This window comes from Acinonyx jubatus, chromosome X, assembly GCF_027475565.1.
Source record: "Acinonyx jubatus isolate Ajub_Pintada_27869175 chromosome X, VMU_Ajub_asm_v1.0, whole genome shotgun sequence".
In the NCBI taxonomy this organism is placed as follows: domain Eukaryota; kingdom Metazoa; phylum Chordata; class Mammalia; order Carnivora; family Felidae; genus Acinonyx; species Acinonyx jubatus.
The window spans coordinates 11,836,478-11,850,179 of record NC_069389.1 but is presented as its reverse complement, the minus strand read 5'-3'; the positions used below and the strand labels follow the sequence as shown (position 1 = coordinate 11,850,179).

Sequence of the window (13,702 nt, the reverse complement as noted above, 5' to 3'; positions counted from 1 at the left end):
AAAAAGACCACAGGAAAGGTTAGACACTGACGACAGTGAAATGACCCTCAGTGATAAAATTTCAGTTCTCATCTCCCTTCACCAGATCCTGGGAATAGGGGATCGTGAGAGGCAGGAATATACCTCAGGGATTCTCTGGTCAGCAAGCACCTGTAACAGACCCAAGTCTGTTACAGGCTTTTGGCCCTGGGACTGGTCACCTTAGAATCAGGTTGAACCAGCCCCTTCCTGACTGTGTATTTGTGCCACTGGGTTTCTCACAAACCAATACGTGGATGTTATTCCAAGCGTGGTCCATGGGCCGGCAGTATCAGCGTCAGCCTGTGCTCGTGAGAGTTCGGAAAGCACTGAGCTAGACCACGTTACAGTTGCGCTACTCTTTAAATCCAGTGAAATTCTCATGGTCCACAAGAACTTGCAAAATTGTATGGCTGTGGTGCAACTGAAAGGTTCACCTCCCCCATCCTTCCATCTCCATCTAAGACACCCCCAAGCCCCAGATTTTGGAAGACTTCGGGAACCTGCAAGCAAATATTTGTAGGTAAAATAACATCAAAAAACACAGATAAGTGAAAGAAGGTATGACTAACATTGCTCTGTCTCTTCGGAAGCAGTTAGGAAGCCGATATGCAAAGGCACGGAAGGGCAATGCGTACAGAACTCTACGGAGAAAGCCACAGAGCTAGCTGGAGCTGACGGTGAAATACACACAACCCGACGGCTTCCCCAAACGAGATTCTGAACGCGGGGGGAATTTACAGCAAATCCACAGCAGGCCTCCAAATTGCACGGTCTCATCCAAAGTCCCTGGAGGAGCCCCGGCAATTTCACATTCATCGTCCTGAGCCTATTTGCCTGTAGGATATGACATCGTGTAGGCACCTGCACGAAACGCACCATTTTGGCTGGGTCCGCCGCCGGGGTCCGCCGCGGTGAGGTTGGTCTGCTCTTGCAGGAACACGGGCCCCGCTGCCCTCCTTCCAGCGGCAGCAAATTGTCTCACATTTTCCCGGCTGCTGGGTCAGAAATGGCTACATTACTCAGTGCCCCCAAAACGTTTATTGTCCTGCAAGGGCCTTGCACAATCCCACAGGAAACCACGCTCAGCACTTAGCCAACACTTGTTGATCTGATTGAACGCAACAAAAACGGAGACAAAAGCATTTTTCATAAAGGTTCCAATTTTGATAACTACAGCTCCCGCTTTTCCCAGGCAGCTGCCGGGTACATGTGATAACCCTGCCTTTGTTTATAGAGTTCTGTGCTGGAAAGGACAAGAAAATATCTCGGCAAAACCCCGCTTCTGACGCTGACTTCTCTCAAGAATCAGGAAACCGTGAGGTAACGCCAAAGTGCACAGAGAGAAAGCAATGAACACTCCAAGTGGACCCTGGGCGAGGGGAGGCTGGAGAATACGCGACAGATAAAGACAGTTAATATGACCCAAAAGGGGCACATTTCCCCACCTTAAAGTATTAAGAAATCCAGAAGCAGAAAAGAGATCAGTTTGGCCAATGCACCAAGATTGCAATGAAAAAGCGTGATTGTCGCTGGACATCATTCTGACAACATCACCGCTTTCGGCTTTCCTCATTCCACCCTTTTCTCTGGTGCACGCTGACCGGTAACGTGAAATACATCTAATGAGTTCTTTTAGGCTCTACTATCAACGGCCGAAAACCACAGCCAGCCTTTTGGCATTGCGTTGACAACTGTATTAACTTATACATGCTTGGCTACTCAGACTTATTTGGAAACCTCCACGGTGTGATGAAATCTTGGGGTGGCAGACAAGAGTGAAGCTGCTGACTTGCAAAGAGTATTCCTTTGGGTGGACGCGGGATTCGCATCACTGCTGTTCACTCATCATCCAGTCGGGTCTTCGTGAGAACCTGCCGTGGGCCAAGCAGAGACAGGAGTAAACAGAACAGAGGCAGCCCACAGCTTCAGGGGCCTTATGTCTAGCGGAGGCAGAACCCCCAAGTGAGAAGGTTTAAGTCCAGTACTGGAAACACCTGGGCACAATCTCTTAGGATCCCCATCCCTTCTTGGGCCTTGAAACTCTCCGGGGCAGTCGTGGGGAGTGGTTTCCTCTGAGTCAAATGTCGTAGATTTATTGACTTCTTCTATTCATTCGCTTCCTCTGCCACGTCTCCCGAACCTTTCTTTGGCTTTGTATTTGGCACGTCTTTAGTTTAATTCCAACTTGTTGTGGCAACCTGCTGTTGCGATTACATGATTTAATCTGTTCAAATTATCCTCTGCGCTGGCACCCGTACCCAGTGACACCCTCGGGAACGTTCTCTAAGGCACGAGCGAGCTTCTTCTGGCTTCTGGCTGACCTCTATTGTTCTTTCCCCCCACTTTAAAAAATTCATTTGTGCCATGGCTTTAAACACCATCTACCTGCTTCTGATTCCAAATTTCAGCATTCGGTGGTTTCCTCTGCTTGGCAAACTGCCACAGACATCTGCCTGGTTCATGTGCTCATCTCGGGGCTCTGCTTCAAGTGGCATCTTCCTAACGAGCCCTACGTGGACCACCTTGTTTAGTACTACAATCTCACTCCACCCAGCGCTGAGGATCTCCCTCTCTCTGCTCCGCTTCGTCTCTTCCCACAGCATTTGACACCTGCTGCACGATTTATTTATTACCTTTAATGTCTGTCTCTCTTTGCTAAAGAGTAAGCCTCCAAGGGCTCCAGTAGTGTCTCTCTACAGCCTGCGCTTTTGCCCTGGAATCTCTTCAGTGGGGGTATCGCCCCACCACCTCCTGCATTTACTCCTCTGGTGCTAAAATGATCTACATGGAGGTTGGGATCCGATGTGAATGGTTTACACCTACTGGGATGGAAGATTAAATGTATCCCCTCTCCTAGAGATGCTTGCCTATTAAATCTCGGCCTCGGTGGTGGAACGGATAACCTCGGTCCTGATGAGAGGAGATGGGCGAGTGGGGGGTGGAGGGTGGACGTGATTAACAGAGATTCCTCTTTACCTAGAGACTGATGTGCATAGCACGGCAACCTTTGTTTTCCAAACATCTCCTCTCACCTTCTGCCAATGGTCTTCTTCCCTTTGTGTCCCCACACCCCCATCCCTGTCCTGAGCTCAGGATGCCAGATAGCCTCATGTTGCGTCACTGTCTTTGGAATTTCACAGCTCTGTGAATTCCCCGTACTCACAGAATTAAATTCGATTTTCTCCTGTTAATCTGTCTCCCGTCGACTTGATTCTCAGTCCAGCTACAAGGACCTTGAAGGGCAGAGGAAATCCTCCCTCCCCAACAGGAGCCATAACTGAAGTTTTATTGAAACAGCCGCACCCGTTTACTTCCATGTTGTCTATGGCTGGTTTGTTGCTACAGAGGCCAACCTTGGAACGGTCTCCACAGAGAACATATGTGGCCTGCAGAGTTGAAAACATTTACCATCCGGCCCTTTACAAAGTTTTCTGGTCCCCGCTTTGGAAGTGCCACTTTCTTTCCTTTCTCTAAACCACACAACAAGCTCTTCTGGCGTTTGGAGGACAGAAGCTGGCGGCCGCGCCCGTCCTCCTGGTTAACAACCCCAGCAGGGAGCTGGACGCGCTCACCGGCGCTGCGACTATGCACTGCCCTGGGAAAACTCTCCAATGCCTGTCCACAAGCACGCCCACGACAAGCGCGCTCTTACCCAACTGTCGCCCTGTCGCCCGGCGCGAGCCTGTCTCTTCTTCAGGCAAAAGTGTCGGCGCCTCCATTCCTGCCCTCACCTCCACCGCTCCCCCCAACCCCCCCCCCCCATTCTAAGGGCCAAACAGCAGGCGACATATTTATGCAACAAACAATTGTGTCGTGCTTAGGACACACCAAGTTCGCTTAATTCTCATTACCAGGCTGGTTCCATTATCCCCACCCCCGTTTTGCAGTGGAGGAGCTGGAGGCACAGAGAGGCTGAGCCAGCTGCCCCAGGTCGCACAGCTAACAAGTGCCGGAGGCACGATTGGAACGTGCAGCCCCGGCTCTGAGAGACGCGCGACCAGAGACTCCAGTGAACGACGGGCCTCCTAACGAGGTGGGGGCGGGTCCTTGACGGGCCAGGAGCTCCCGCCCGGACGCCCGCGGGGGCGCGCCTCTCCGGGGCGGGAGGGGCGCAGAGGTCGCTGGGTCGCCGAGCAGGCAGGGGAGGGGCGGAAGGGGGCGCGGGAGGAGCCCGGCGGCCTGGAGAGACGGGAGCGCACCCTCGCCCGCCCCCGCCCCCCGAGCCCCGCAGACTCCCGCCTCCCGCCCCGCTGCGGCCGCGGGCGGCGAAACGCTGAGTCACGGTGAGGCGCCCTCGCGCCCCGCGCCGCCGCCCGGGCTCCAGCTGCCGCCGCGTGGGGGCCGCGCGCCCGCGGGGGCGGTGGTGCCGGGAGCGCCGCGCGGGGCCCCGCCCTCCCCGGCCCGCCGTAGACTCCCGGCCCAGGCTCCCGGGAGCTGCCGGCGGACGCTTAAGTAGGACCCTGACGTTTGGCGAAGGTGGGAGGCGGCTTTCCTGGCGGCAAAGCACTGCGATCCGGTAAGCGCCGCGTCCGTGGTTCGGGTGCCTCGGATTTCCGGGCGGGGAGTCCGGAAGGACCTCGAAGTAGTGCAGATAGGTAGGGGCGAGACCCTTCCTGCTTGCTTGTATGTGTGTGATGACAGTTCTGGACGGCTTTGAGGATTAAGCTCATTTCGGAACCCCCCTGTCCAGCACCCAGGAAGTATTTACTGATTGCCTGCTCCCGGGAGGACGCGTGGTGACTGGGGGGGGGGGGGGGGGCGTGGCCGAGTGGAGGGCTCTGAGTGACAGCAGCTAACATTCTTAGAGCGCCGACCACACCCCGTTGAGGTTGGCAGGCTTCTTACCCCTATTTCACAAATGGAAAAACTGAGGAACACAGAGGCTTAGCAGGTGGCCTCAGGTCGCACAGCTGGGACCGGGTGAAGCCCGGATGCAAACCCAGGCTCTCCGGCTCTGGAGTCTCTGCTTCTTGCTAAAGCGACTCTCTAGGTCTGAGTTGGGATCTTTGAAGGAGTGGATTGTGTTTCGCTTGAAGAAGAGTTTTAGAGATGTGGTGGCACTGCTGTCTGCAAGCATTTGAAGTGAAAAAGGGATTGATCATTACTGGTTCTGTGATACTACAGTCGGCAGAACTTAGGCCCGCCAAGAGAAAACGCTTTTGAATACTAAAGGCGGGGTGTAGATTGGTCCTGAAATACAGGATGCATTGGCAGGGACACCCAGGGGTTTCCCGTGCTCCTGAAGACTTCCTGACAAAGCTCAAAGATTTCTTGCCGCTGAAGTTGCCCGTGAACTGCGGGGAAAGATGGGTCTTTGAATTTGGTGACCCTCGAAGATCCTTTCAGTGCCAAGATCTTTGGCGTGTTCCGGTGAGAGTCACAGACCTCACGGATTTCCTTCGTGTTCCGTGTGTCACCACATAAATCTTTCTACCTCATGGTGGCACCTCCCTGGCGGGACTTGAGAGATTGCAATGAGATAAAGCGGATACAGCGCTCATTAGAGGTTAGTAAGTGCCCGGCCGAACTGTTATTGCTAAACCTGGTAAGTGATGGCTGTAGGATTGCATGAGGTAACGATTGCAAATAATTAGTGGGGTGCTGGGAACCTAGTTAGTACCATACATGGTCCCCAACATTATTTTAGATGACCTAAGCCAGGTGTTGTACGGAGGAAGCAGTCCATATACTGTAGCTGTTAATATTTGGGGCAGGTCTGAATTTAGTACCGTTTATTTCGTAGTCCTTGGATGTGCCCTCCTTTATGATTTGTCTTTTATTTTGTTCCCCCTCTGGCCCTCTCTCCTCTACAGCTCAGCGTCGGAACACTCTTTTTAGACTTGGACATGGCCTCCTCCAAGAAGGTTACCCTGTCCGTGCTCAGCCGGGAGCAGTCGGAAGGGGTCGGGGCGAGGGTCCGAAGAAGCATTGGCAGACCCGAGGTATGCTGCTTGGGTGGCTATTTGTGTTTTTGGCAGAAGGCATTGGTGGGACAGTGAGGGCTAACTTGGGAAGAGAGGGCCCGGGACAATCGTGACCTGCCTTGTGGGGGTGCCAGAGCGTCCAGCTCTAAACTTAGCGATTAGGGTCCCCCCTGGACCAGCCCCGCCCCAAAGTGGGTCCCTCTAACATGAGTACAGAGGTCCTACGCAGAAGGTGCAACGGAGGCGTCCATGCCCCTACTCTGTGTTCCCTTGTGCTGTCCTGGGTTGATCTACCTGCCTCAGTGTGCACGCCGCCAAAGGGGCCCACCTTATAGCCCCACGTTCACAGCCCCAGGGAGTAGCTGTAGGGCTCACTTCCAAATTCCCAGGGGAGAGAATCTGATTGGCTCGCCTGGGTCATGTGTCCACCGTTGGCCAGTCAGCCAGTGCCAGGGATTTGGGTTCTTGGAAAAAAACACCGGGACCCAACTCTGTGGGCCTCTCCTGGTGGAGGGGGTGCATGGAGGCTTGTCTCATATGAGGTGATTTTAGGTCAGGTAGACCTCTTTCAACACGAGAGAGCAGTTTTATTTGAAAATTACCGGGGGTATGGTGACTTGTGGAAATGAAAATCTTGTTGGCACAGAAAGGTAGCAAATGGTGGTTATAGCCCAAGGAACACAGCGCTTCGCAGCATACCAGGTTCCAGAAAGATTGTTTTTCATTGAGATATAATTGACATACGACATCGTACTCGTTTCAGGTGGCCAACATAATGATCTGGTATTTGCTTGTCTTGCAAAATGATCACGACGCTAAGTGTAGTTAATGTCGATCACCGTACATAGTTACAGAACTTATTTTTCTTGTGATGAGAACCGTTAAGATTTTCTCTGTTAGCAACTTTCCAATATGTAACACAGTAATACTAATTATAGTCACCATGTTGCGCATCACATCCCCAGGACTTGCTTATCTTCTTACTGGAAGTTTCTACTTTTTGAACACCTTGACCTATTTCGCCCACCCCCACCTCTGGCAACAGCCACTAATCTGTTTTCTGTGTCTGTGAGCTCGGTTTATGTATTTATTGTTTGATTTCACACATAAGTGAGATCATATGGTATTTGCCTTTGTCTGACTTCTTTCACTTAGCATAATGCCCTCAAGATCTACCCATGTTGTTGCACATGACAAGATCTCCTTTTTCATGGCTGAATAATATTTCATAGTGTATGTGTGTTTACACACACACACACACACACACACACACATTTTCTTTATCCATTCAGTGGACGCTTCGGTTGTTTCCATGTCTTGACTATTGTGAATAATGCTTCAGTGAACACGGGGGTGCAGATCTCTTTTCACGTTAGTGTTTTCGTTTTCTTTGGGTGAACACCCAGGAGTGGGATCACTGGATCATGTGGTATTCCCAGTTTTAATGTTTTGAGGAACCTCCATACTGTTTTCCATAGTGGCTTCACCAATTTACATTCCCACCAACAGTCCACAAGGGCTCCCTTTTCTCCACACCCCCCCCATACTTGTTATTTCTTGTCTTTTTGATAATAGTCATTCTGACAGGTGTGAGGTGATATCTTATTGTGGTTTTGGTTTGCATTTCCCTGATGATTAGTGATGCTGGACATCTTCCCCCTCCCCAAATATTTTTGAATAAAGGAAGCAGTATATTAGGGAAATGGATTCTTTTTAAAAAATGAGGTTGGTTGGTTCCTCTTCTTAGATTCTGCTCTGATATTCCCATACTCTTTCTGCCATTAGCTTCCTCTTCACCTGTGAATGTGTTTTGGGGTCCATCAGACATTGTTTTCCAATGGGATACATGCAAACAGGATTATTGTAAGGGCTGAATGTGTGGTGGGTGTTGGGGAGATGCCAGATGGGTGTGGTATCCAATTCTACCAGACCTCATCACAGACAGAACAATTGTATGGAACTCGGAGACCCATTGTGTTGGGGGTAGCTAATACTTTAATTACCCCATCTGTCAGAACACATCTGCTGAGCGTTTCTTAATTTCTTTTTGTCTTGTCAACCCCTTGGGGCGGGGGGCTGGTGTAACCTACAAGTTCTTTCTCAGAATAATATTTTTTATACACATGAAACAAAATACATAGGATTACAAAGGAAAACATATTGAAATATGGTTAGCACAATATTACAAAGCAGATTTGCAATCTAGTAATTTTGCATTAAATAATCAATAAGACCTGGTGGCAGTTCATAGAACTCCCTAATTGCAAAGCTGTGAGGCACATGAACAATAATAGTTCAGTACACCTGCAACCACTGTCATGTGCTATGATAAGAGCTTTGATTTCTGGAGTCACAGGTCCTGGTCATTTACTGTGATTCTTTGTCTTCATGATTAAAGCATTTCAGCCTGGAGATGGCTGCCGGTGTATCTTGCCTACCAATGTGAATGTACTTAATGACACTGAACCGTATACTTAAAAAGAGTTAAGATGGTAAATTTTATTATATATATTTTACTAGCAAAAAATTCAGAGGAGAAATTTTCAGTTAGAGGTTAGTGAAAATAAAGATGTAATTTTTTTCCCCAGCCAAGTGTATAGCCACCCTGAATTCTATCCATGGTACCCAGTTAAGAGTCCCTTGCTGAAGACTTATGCTTTAAAGATGCCCCCATTCTGGGGCACCTGGATGGCTCAGACGGTTAGGCGTCCGACTTCAGCCTAGGTCATGATCTCGCGGTTCGTGAGTTCGAGCCCCGCATCGGGCTCTGTGCTGGCAGCTCGGAGCCTGGAGCCTGCTTCAGATTCTGTGTCTCCCTCTCTCTCTGCTCCTCCCCTATTTGTGTTCTGTCTCTCTCAAAAATAATTAAACACCAAAACAATGTTAAAGATACCCACATTCTACTAATTCAGAGGGTCTGCTGTGTATGCCTCTACCCTAAGAAAAAAGTAAGCGGATAGGAATCACTTCTAATGCCATCACCCTGGTTTAATCACTATTAAGACAGAGGGTGTTTCCTTTTGTGTCCATATAGTTGTATATTTTACATCATGGGGATTATACAAAATAAACAATTTTGTGTCCTTGGTTTTTCATTGAACACAGTAATGTAAGCACTTGCCACGTTGTTATCAGTTCTTCATGACCATCAATGAAATAGCTATGACCTGCTCCAGTGTATGGCATACCACTGTTGTCTTCCTCCTGGACCTACTTCTGGCCATTTAGATTGTCACCATAGTTTTCAGTACCCTGCAACCCCTAATTCTCCAGTCAGCAGAGAAGGAAAGCACCAATCTAGCTTCAAGGTAGTTACTTTTCAAACTTTTTGCACCCGGACTTTGTCTCTGAAGAAACATCTCACACACTTTGGAGCACAAAGCTATTTTAGTGTAGAATTTACAAGTGTTTCGTATTAGTGGCCCTAAGTGACATGTTCCCTATGGTGGTAAACGTGGAGGCAGAGGAATTTACAAAGCTCTCACTGAGCCTTTTGGTGATGAACAGTAAAGAAGGAGTGGGGTCAGCTCACGCCTTTCATCATGATTAAATGTGGGCCAAGCTGGAATTTGAATGATTGCACAGCATGATATTAGTGGCTTGTTTCTGTTGGGAAACAGGAGGGAAGCCCGTCACTCATTTGCACTTGCCTCAATGCTCCACACCCCCTTCCACCAGACACTCCTTGGTGGAGTGCGATTTTCCTTGGACCACTCTTACACGTATTTTTTTATTATGAAGAATTTCTAAAATAGAAAAGAAGATAGTATAATGAATCTCCATGTACCCAACATCCACAGTGATCAACTCATGGGCATTCTTGTTTCCTCTGTGTCCCTCAACCATTTCTTCACTCAAAGTATTTTAAAAGTGAATCATTTTAATTGTACTAATAAATATTTCAGTTGGTGTCTGTAAAAGATAATAGCTTTAAGAAATGAAACTATAATCCCATTACACACTTAAAAATGCTAAGAGTTCCTTAATATCATTAAATAACCTTGACTAATCTTGGTCCTGATTGGTATAGCCTCTGTAGATGGCATTCTCCATTATCAGGATCTCTACGTGTAGAGTGAAGGTGGGGAGCATAGAGTTGTAGCTCAAGTCCATTCAAGGCCAAATCTAGATCTCAGTTTGAACTGCATGCTTGCAATTTCCCTCTACTTTTTCATCGTTACCCCCCAGCCCTGTCTAGAGGTTGAGTAGGCCCGGGAGGTAGTCTGAGCTACTGGAGTTTATCTTTGACAGGACCTCTCCCTTCTGCTGTCTCCATATTGCCTTAATATAGGCTGGCATTTCATTGAGTGTTGGGAAAGTGGGGTCTCAGCTGGTTCTGGGCTGCTGCCACAGGCATTACTACCCTTATATCAGGATTAGGTTCAACTGTGTAACAGAAGGCAGCCTCTAAAACCAATGGTTTGCATACGTATGGATTTGTGTTTCTCTTTTGAAAACCCAAGAGTAGGCAGTGTAGGGTGGGCCTGAAGGCTCCCCACTTATTAGAGACCCATGCTCATTCTATATTAGTTCATCATTTTAGTGCTCTTAGTGCATCACCTTATGGCCCGAGACAGCTGTTGAGGCAATAGTAACCATTTGCCCTTGGGCTCAGAGAGGAGGACGAGGGGAAAGGGCAAAAGGATCAGTGCCAGCTGTCCATCCCTTTTTTTTAAATAAAGGATTTCCCTAAAAGGCCCACCCAGCCTATTTTAAAAGTCTACCTCAAAGACAACAGGTCCAGATGATCTTACAGACAAATTTCACCCAATATTGAAACTATAGATAACTCCAGTAACACAAACTCTCCACCTCCAGATGAAGCTCCAGGGAGACCTCACATCGCTTTAGGAAACTACGTTGCCTTGCAGTCAAGGCCAGACAAGGACAGCAAAGTGAAAGGATAATTGCATGGCATTTATAAACATTTTTGCAAGAATCATAAGCAAAATATTAACTATGCAAATATAGCAATGTATAAAAAAGATAATATATCACAACAAGGTTTGGATTGTCTGAACACAGCAAATTTGGTTTAATGTTGGAAAATCTGTTTATGTAATTTACCAACATGAAGACATTAAAGGAGAGAAAAATTATCTCGATCAGTGCAGAAAAAGCATTCCATAAAATTCAACACCTGTGTAGGTTTAAGAAATTAGTAAACTAGAAACGGAAGGGGAATTCTTTCACCTTGTGGAGGGAGTCTGCAGAAAACCTGTATTAAACAACCTGCATGCCGATGAATCTTGAAAAAGCAATCTATGTAAAATCAGGGAAAAGCAAGGACGTCTACTTACCAGCATTTCTACTCAGCATTGTTGTAGATGCGCTAGCTTGCAAAAAGGGAAAAGAAATAGAAAGTGTAAGGATTGAAAATGAAGGGTAAAGGACCCCAGTTATTTGCTGATGGGTGTTGGTTGGAATACTACTCCCAAATATTCACTGCCCCCCATAATGGGATTACACACTCCAAACCCACTTTTAGGTGCATTCCCCGTGAGTCCCATAGGCAGGGTTTAAGTGCCCTCCTCCTGCCTTGGGCTTGGCCATGTCATGTGCTGTGACCTGGGACGTGTTAATGTGATTGTGCACTATTGACTTGGCTCCCATTTGCTCCTGCCCTTGGTGATGAGAACAGCATGTCCTAGATGGTGGCCACTGTTTCAGCTTGGGATGGAAAATAAGCCACATAGAGAGACCAGCCAAGCCTAGCAGACCCCACAAAAACTGCAGCCTGCCACAGCTTTAATCGAATGCAACCAAAAAATTTGTGAACTGCCGGGCAAAAGCTTATTGGTAAATACACTGGCAATCTGAATGTCTGCAAAGAAAACCCAAAAGAAGCTACAGATAGATTATTATAATTACTATAGCTTAGCAGTGTTCTCTGCTCTTTTACTTGGAATGTTCTTCCTTCTCCCCCCTTCTACTTCATTAACTCCTACATGTACTTCAGGACCTACCTCAGGTGCCACCTCCCTGAAAGTACCTTCCCTGATCCTTCCCCTTCCCTCGTATGTGTTAAATTGCCTTCCTCCAGAGCATGTATGCTATCACGGATTTTTGAATCTGCTTAGGATACAGACTGTATCTTGTTTGTGCTTGACCGTTTAGATCTTCGATGATCATGAAATGTTTATCTCCTCTTTGTACCTTTTATAAACTAGGCTCTTTAACGTACTTACAGTCCATGTGTGTGTGCGTGCATGCGTGTGCATGTGGACGTGTATAAGGCATTCTTTCCTGAAAGTGATTTTCATTTCAAGATTCTCATCAGCTACGTTGTTTTCAGTGAGTTTTGCTAGATCTGTCCATGAAGATAGCCCCCAGTAGTGTGGTTTAAAAGGCATGTCTAATCTGTTGGATTTAATTTTTATTTCAGTTGAAAAATCTGGACCCATTTTTACTGTTTGACGAATTTAAAGGAGGTAGACCAGGTGGATTTCCTGATCACCCGCATCGAGGTTTTGAGACAGTAAGTAAAATAATTTGACTACAAAAGTGTGTATTTTTAAATTTGCTTCCGTAATTAAATTGAGCGATCACTCCTAATAGAAAATTCAGAGTTAGAAACAATGAATAATAGTTAAATTCATTCTGAAGGTCTTAGCTATGGACTGGCTACTCTGCGAAGCCGTATACTTTACATGAAGTATATTCAGATTTAAATATTTGCTGTTTTTAATGTTCTTTGAATTTGTGCCACTGGAGACATTTTTATTTGTGCAGTTAATAAAGAACAAGGATTGCCTTCTTCAAATATTTATGTAATTAAAATAATTTGTGAGAGAAGAAACAATTTAAGGTGTGATTTAAATAATTTTATGTAGAAAACTTGTTTTTCTTCAAGAAAATTCAGAAATGTTTAATCTCATGTAATATTTAAAACTCCAAAGACAATCTAAGAACACTATTAGTATTTCAATTCAGTTCTAAGGAATTCTAGAATCAAGGGGCTGAAATACAACATAGCCTAAAAATTAGAATTTTAAGGTCATACCTGTACATTTAAAAATTTAACTCTAAGATTTACAGAGATTCTGCTGAACACTTGTTTTCAGTTTTAGTTAGATAAAGAGACAAAAATGTATGATGCAATGTGGTGGCACTTTAAAAGATTCTCATTCTCTACACGTACGTATACGTATGTTCTGGGAAAATGCAGGGACAGTTACCGAGAAAATGTAGCCATCTGCTCCGTGAGAAGAACCTGTATTAGGAAGAAGACCAGGGCTCACTTGTGTTTGTCAAAGCCAATTACCGAATGAGTAAATACTTGCTAAAGACTGGTGACATGCCGACATTGGTGTTGGGCAATCCTTTGTAGGTTAGATGTGTGTGTGTTGTGTTGGGGAGTGGGTGGTGGGCAGAGGGACAGAGGCTAAGGAAACAGGAGGCTTGGTCCCCTGCTTGCTTCCAGTTTGCATTCTGGTTAAGGAGGTGAAAGATGGACTGCTAAGGAGTTAACCACTGCCATGTAAAGGTTGAGTTAACCAAGAAGATTCTGGAAACAATATGAAGGCTCAAGGTGGTTGGACCGGTTTCCGTTCCCCACTTAGTCATTGGCCGTCCAGTTCTCTGTTAGCACTTTGGGGGCATTGTGTCTTGCCTTACAGCAGTAACGGAAGCCATTCCTTTCACTTATCCTACACCCATGCTGGATTCTGATGGTTTCCAGAACGCATGTCCCCACTATTCTCCTCTGCTTCTGGTACCAGGACATTCTCATCACTCCCATCGCACAGCTCCAGTTA

The 13,702-nt window shown here is 46.9% G+C and overlaps 2 protein-coding genes across 6 annotated transcripts in view; one reads left to right on the top strand and one right to left on the bottom strand.

Moving 5' to 3' along the window:
• Nucleotides 1-1,056, bottom strand: part of BMX (BMX non-receptor tyrosine kinase) — a 52,462-nt gene extending 51,406 nt beyond the window's left edge. For 2 of the 3 annotated variants that reach the window (XM_053202101.1, XM_027054542.2), the window contains exon 1: nucleotides 898-1,055. In XM_053202101.1, the coding sequence (XP_053058076.1) occupies nucleotides 898-900 (3 nt within the window). In that variant the 5' untranslated portion in view covers nucleotides 901-1,055. Of the gene's footprint in view, nucleotides 1-897 lie in introns of all 3 variants that reach the window. The other variant, XM_053202102.1, reaches the window with a different exon arrangement.
• Nucleotides 1,057-4,398: 3,342 nt separating this feature from the next.
• Nucleotides 4,399-13,702, top strand: part of PIR (pirin) — an 88,741-nt gene continuing 79,437 nt past the window's right edge. The window contains exons 1-3 of one of the 3 annotated variants that reach the window (XM_027054670.2): nucleotides 4,399-4,537; nucleotides 5,835-5,963; nucleotides 12,331-12,423. In XM_027054670.2, the coding sequence (XP_026910471.1) occupies nucleotides 5,868-5,963; nucleotides 12,331-12,423 (189 nt within the window). In that variant the 5' untranslated portion in view covers nucleotides 4,399-4,537; nucleotides 5,835-5,867. Of the gene's footprint in view, nucleotides 4,538-4,664; nucleotides 5,528-5,834; nucleotides 5,964-12,330; nucleotides 12,424-13,702 lie in introns of those variants that run through there. The other 2 variants (XM_053202105.1, XM_015071429.3) reach the window with 2 other exon arrangements.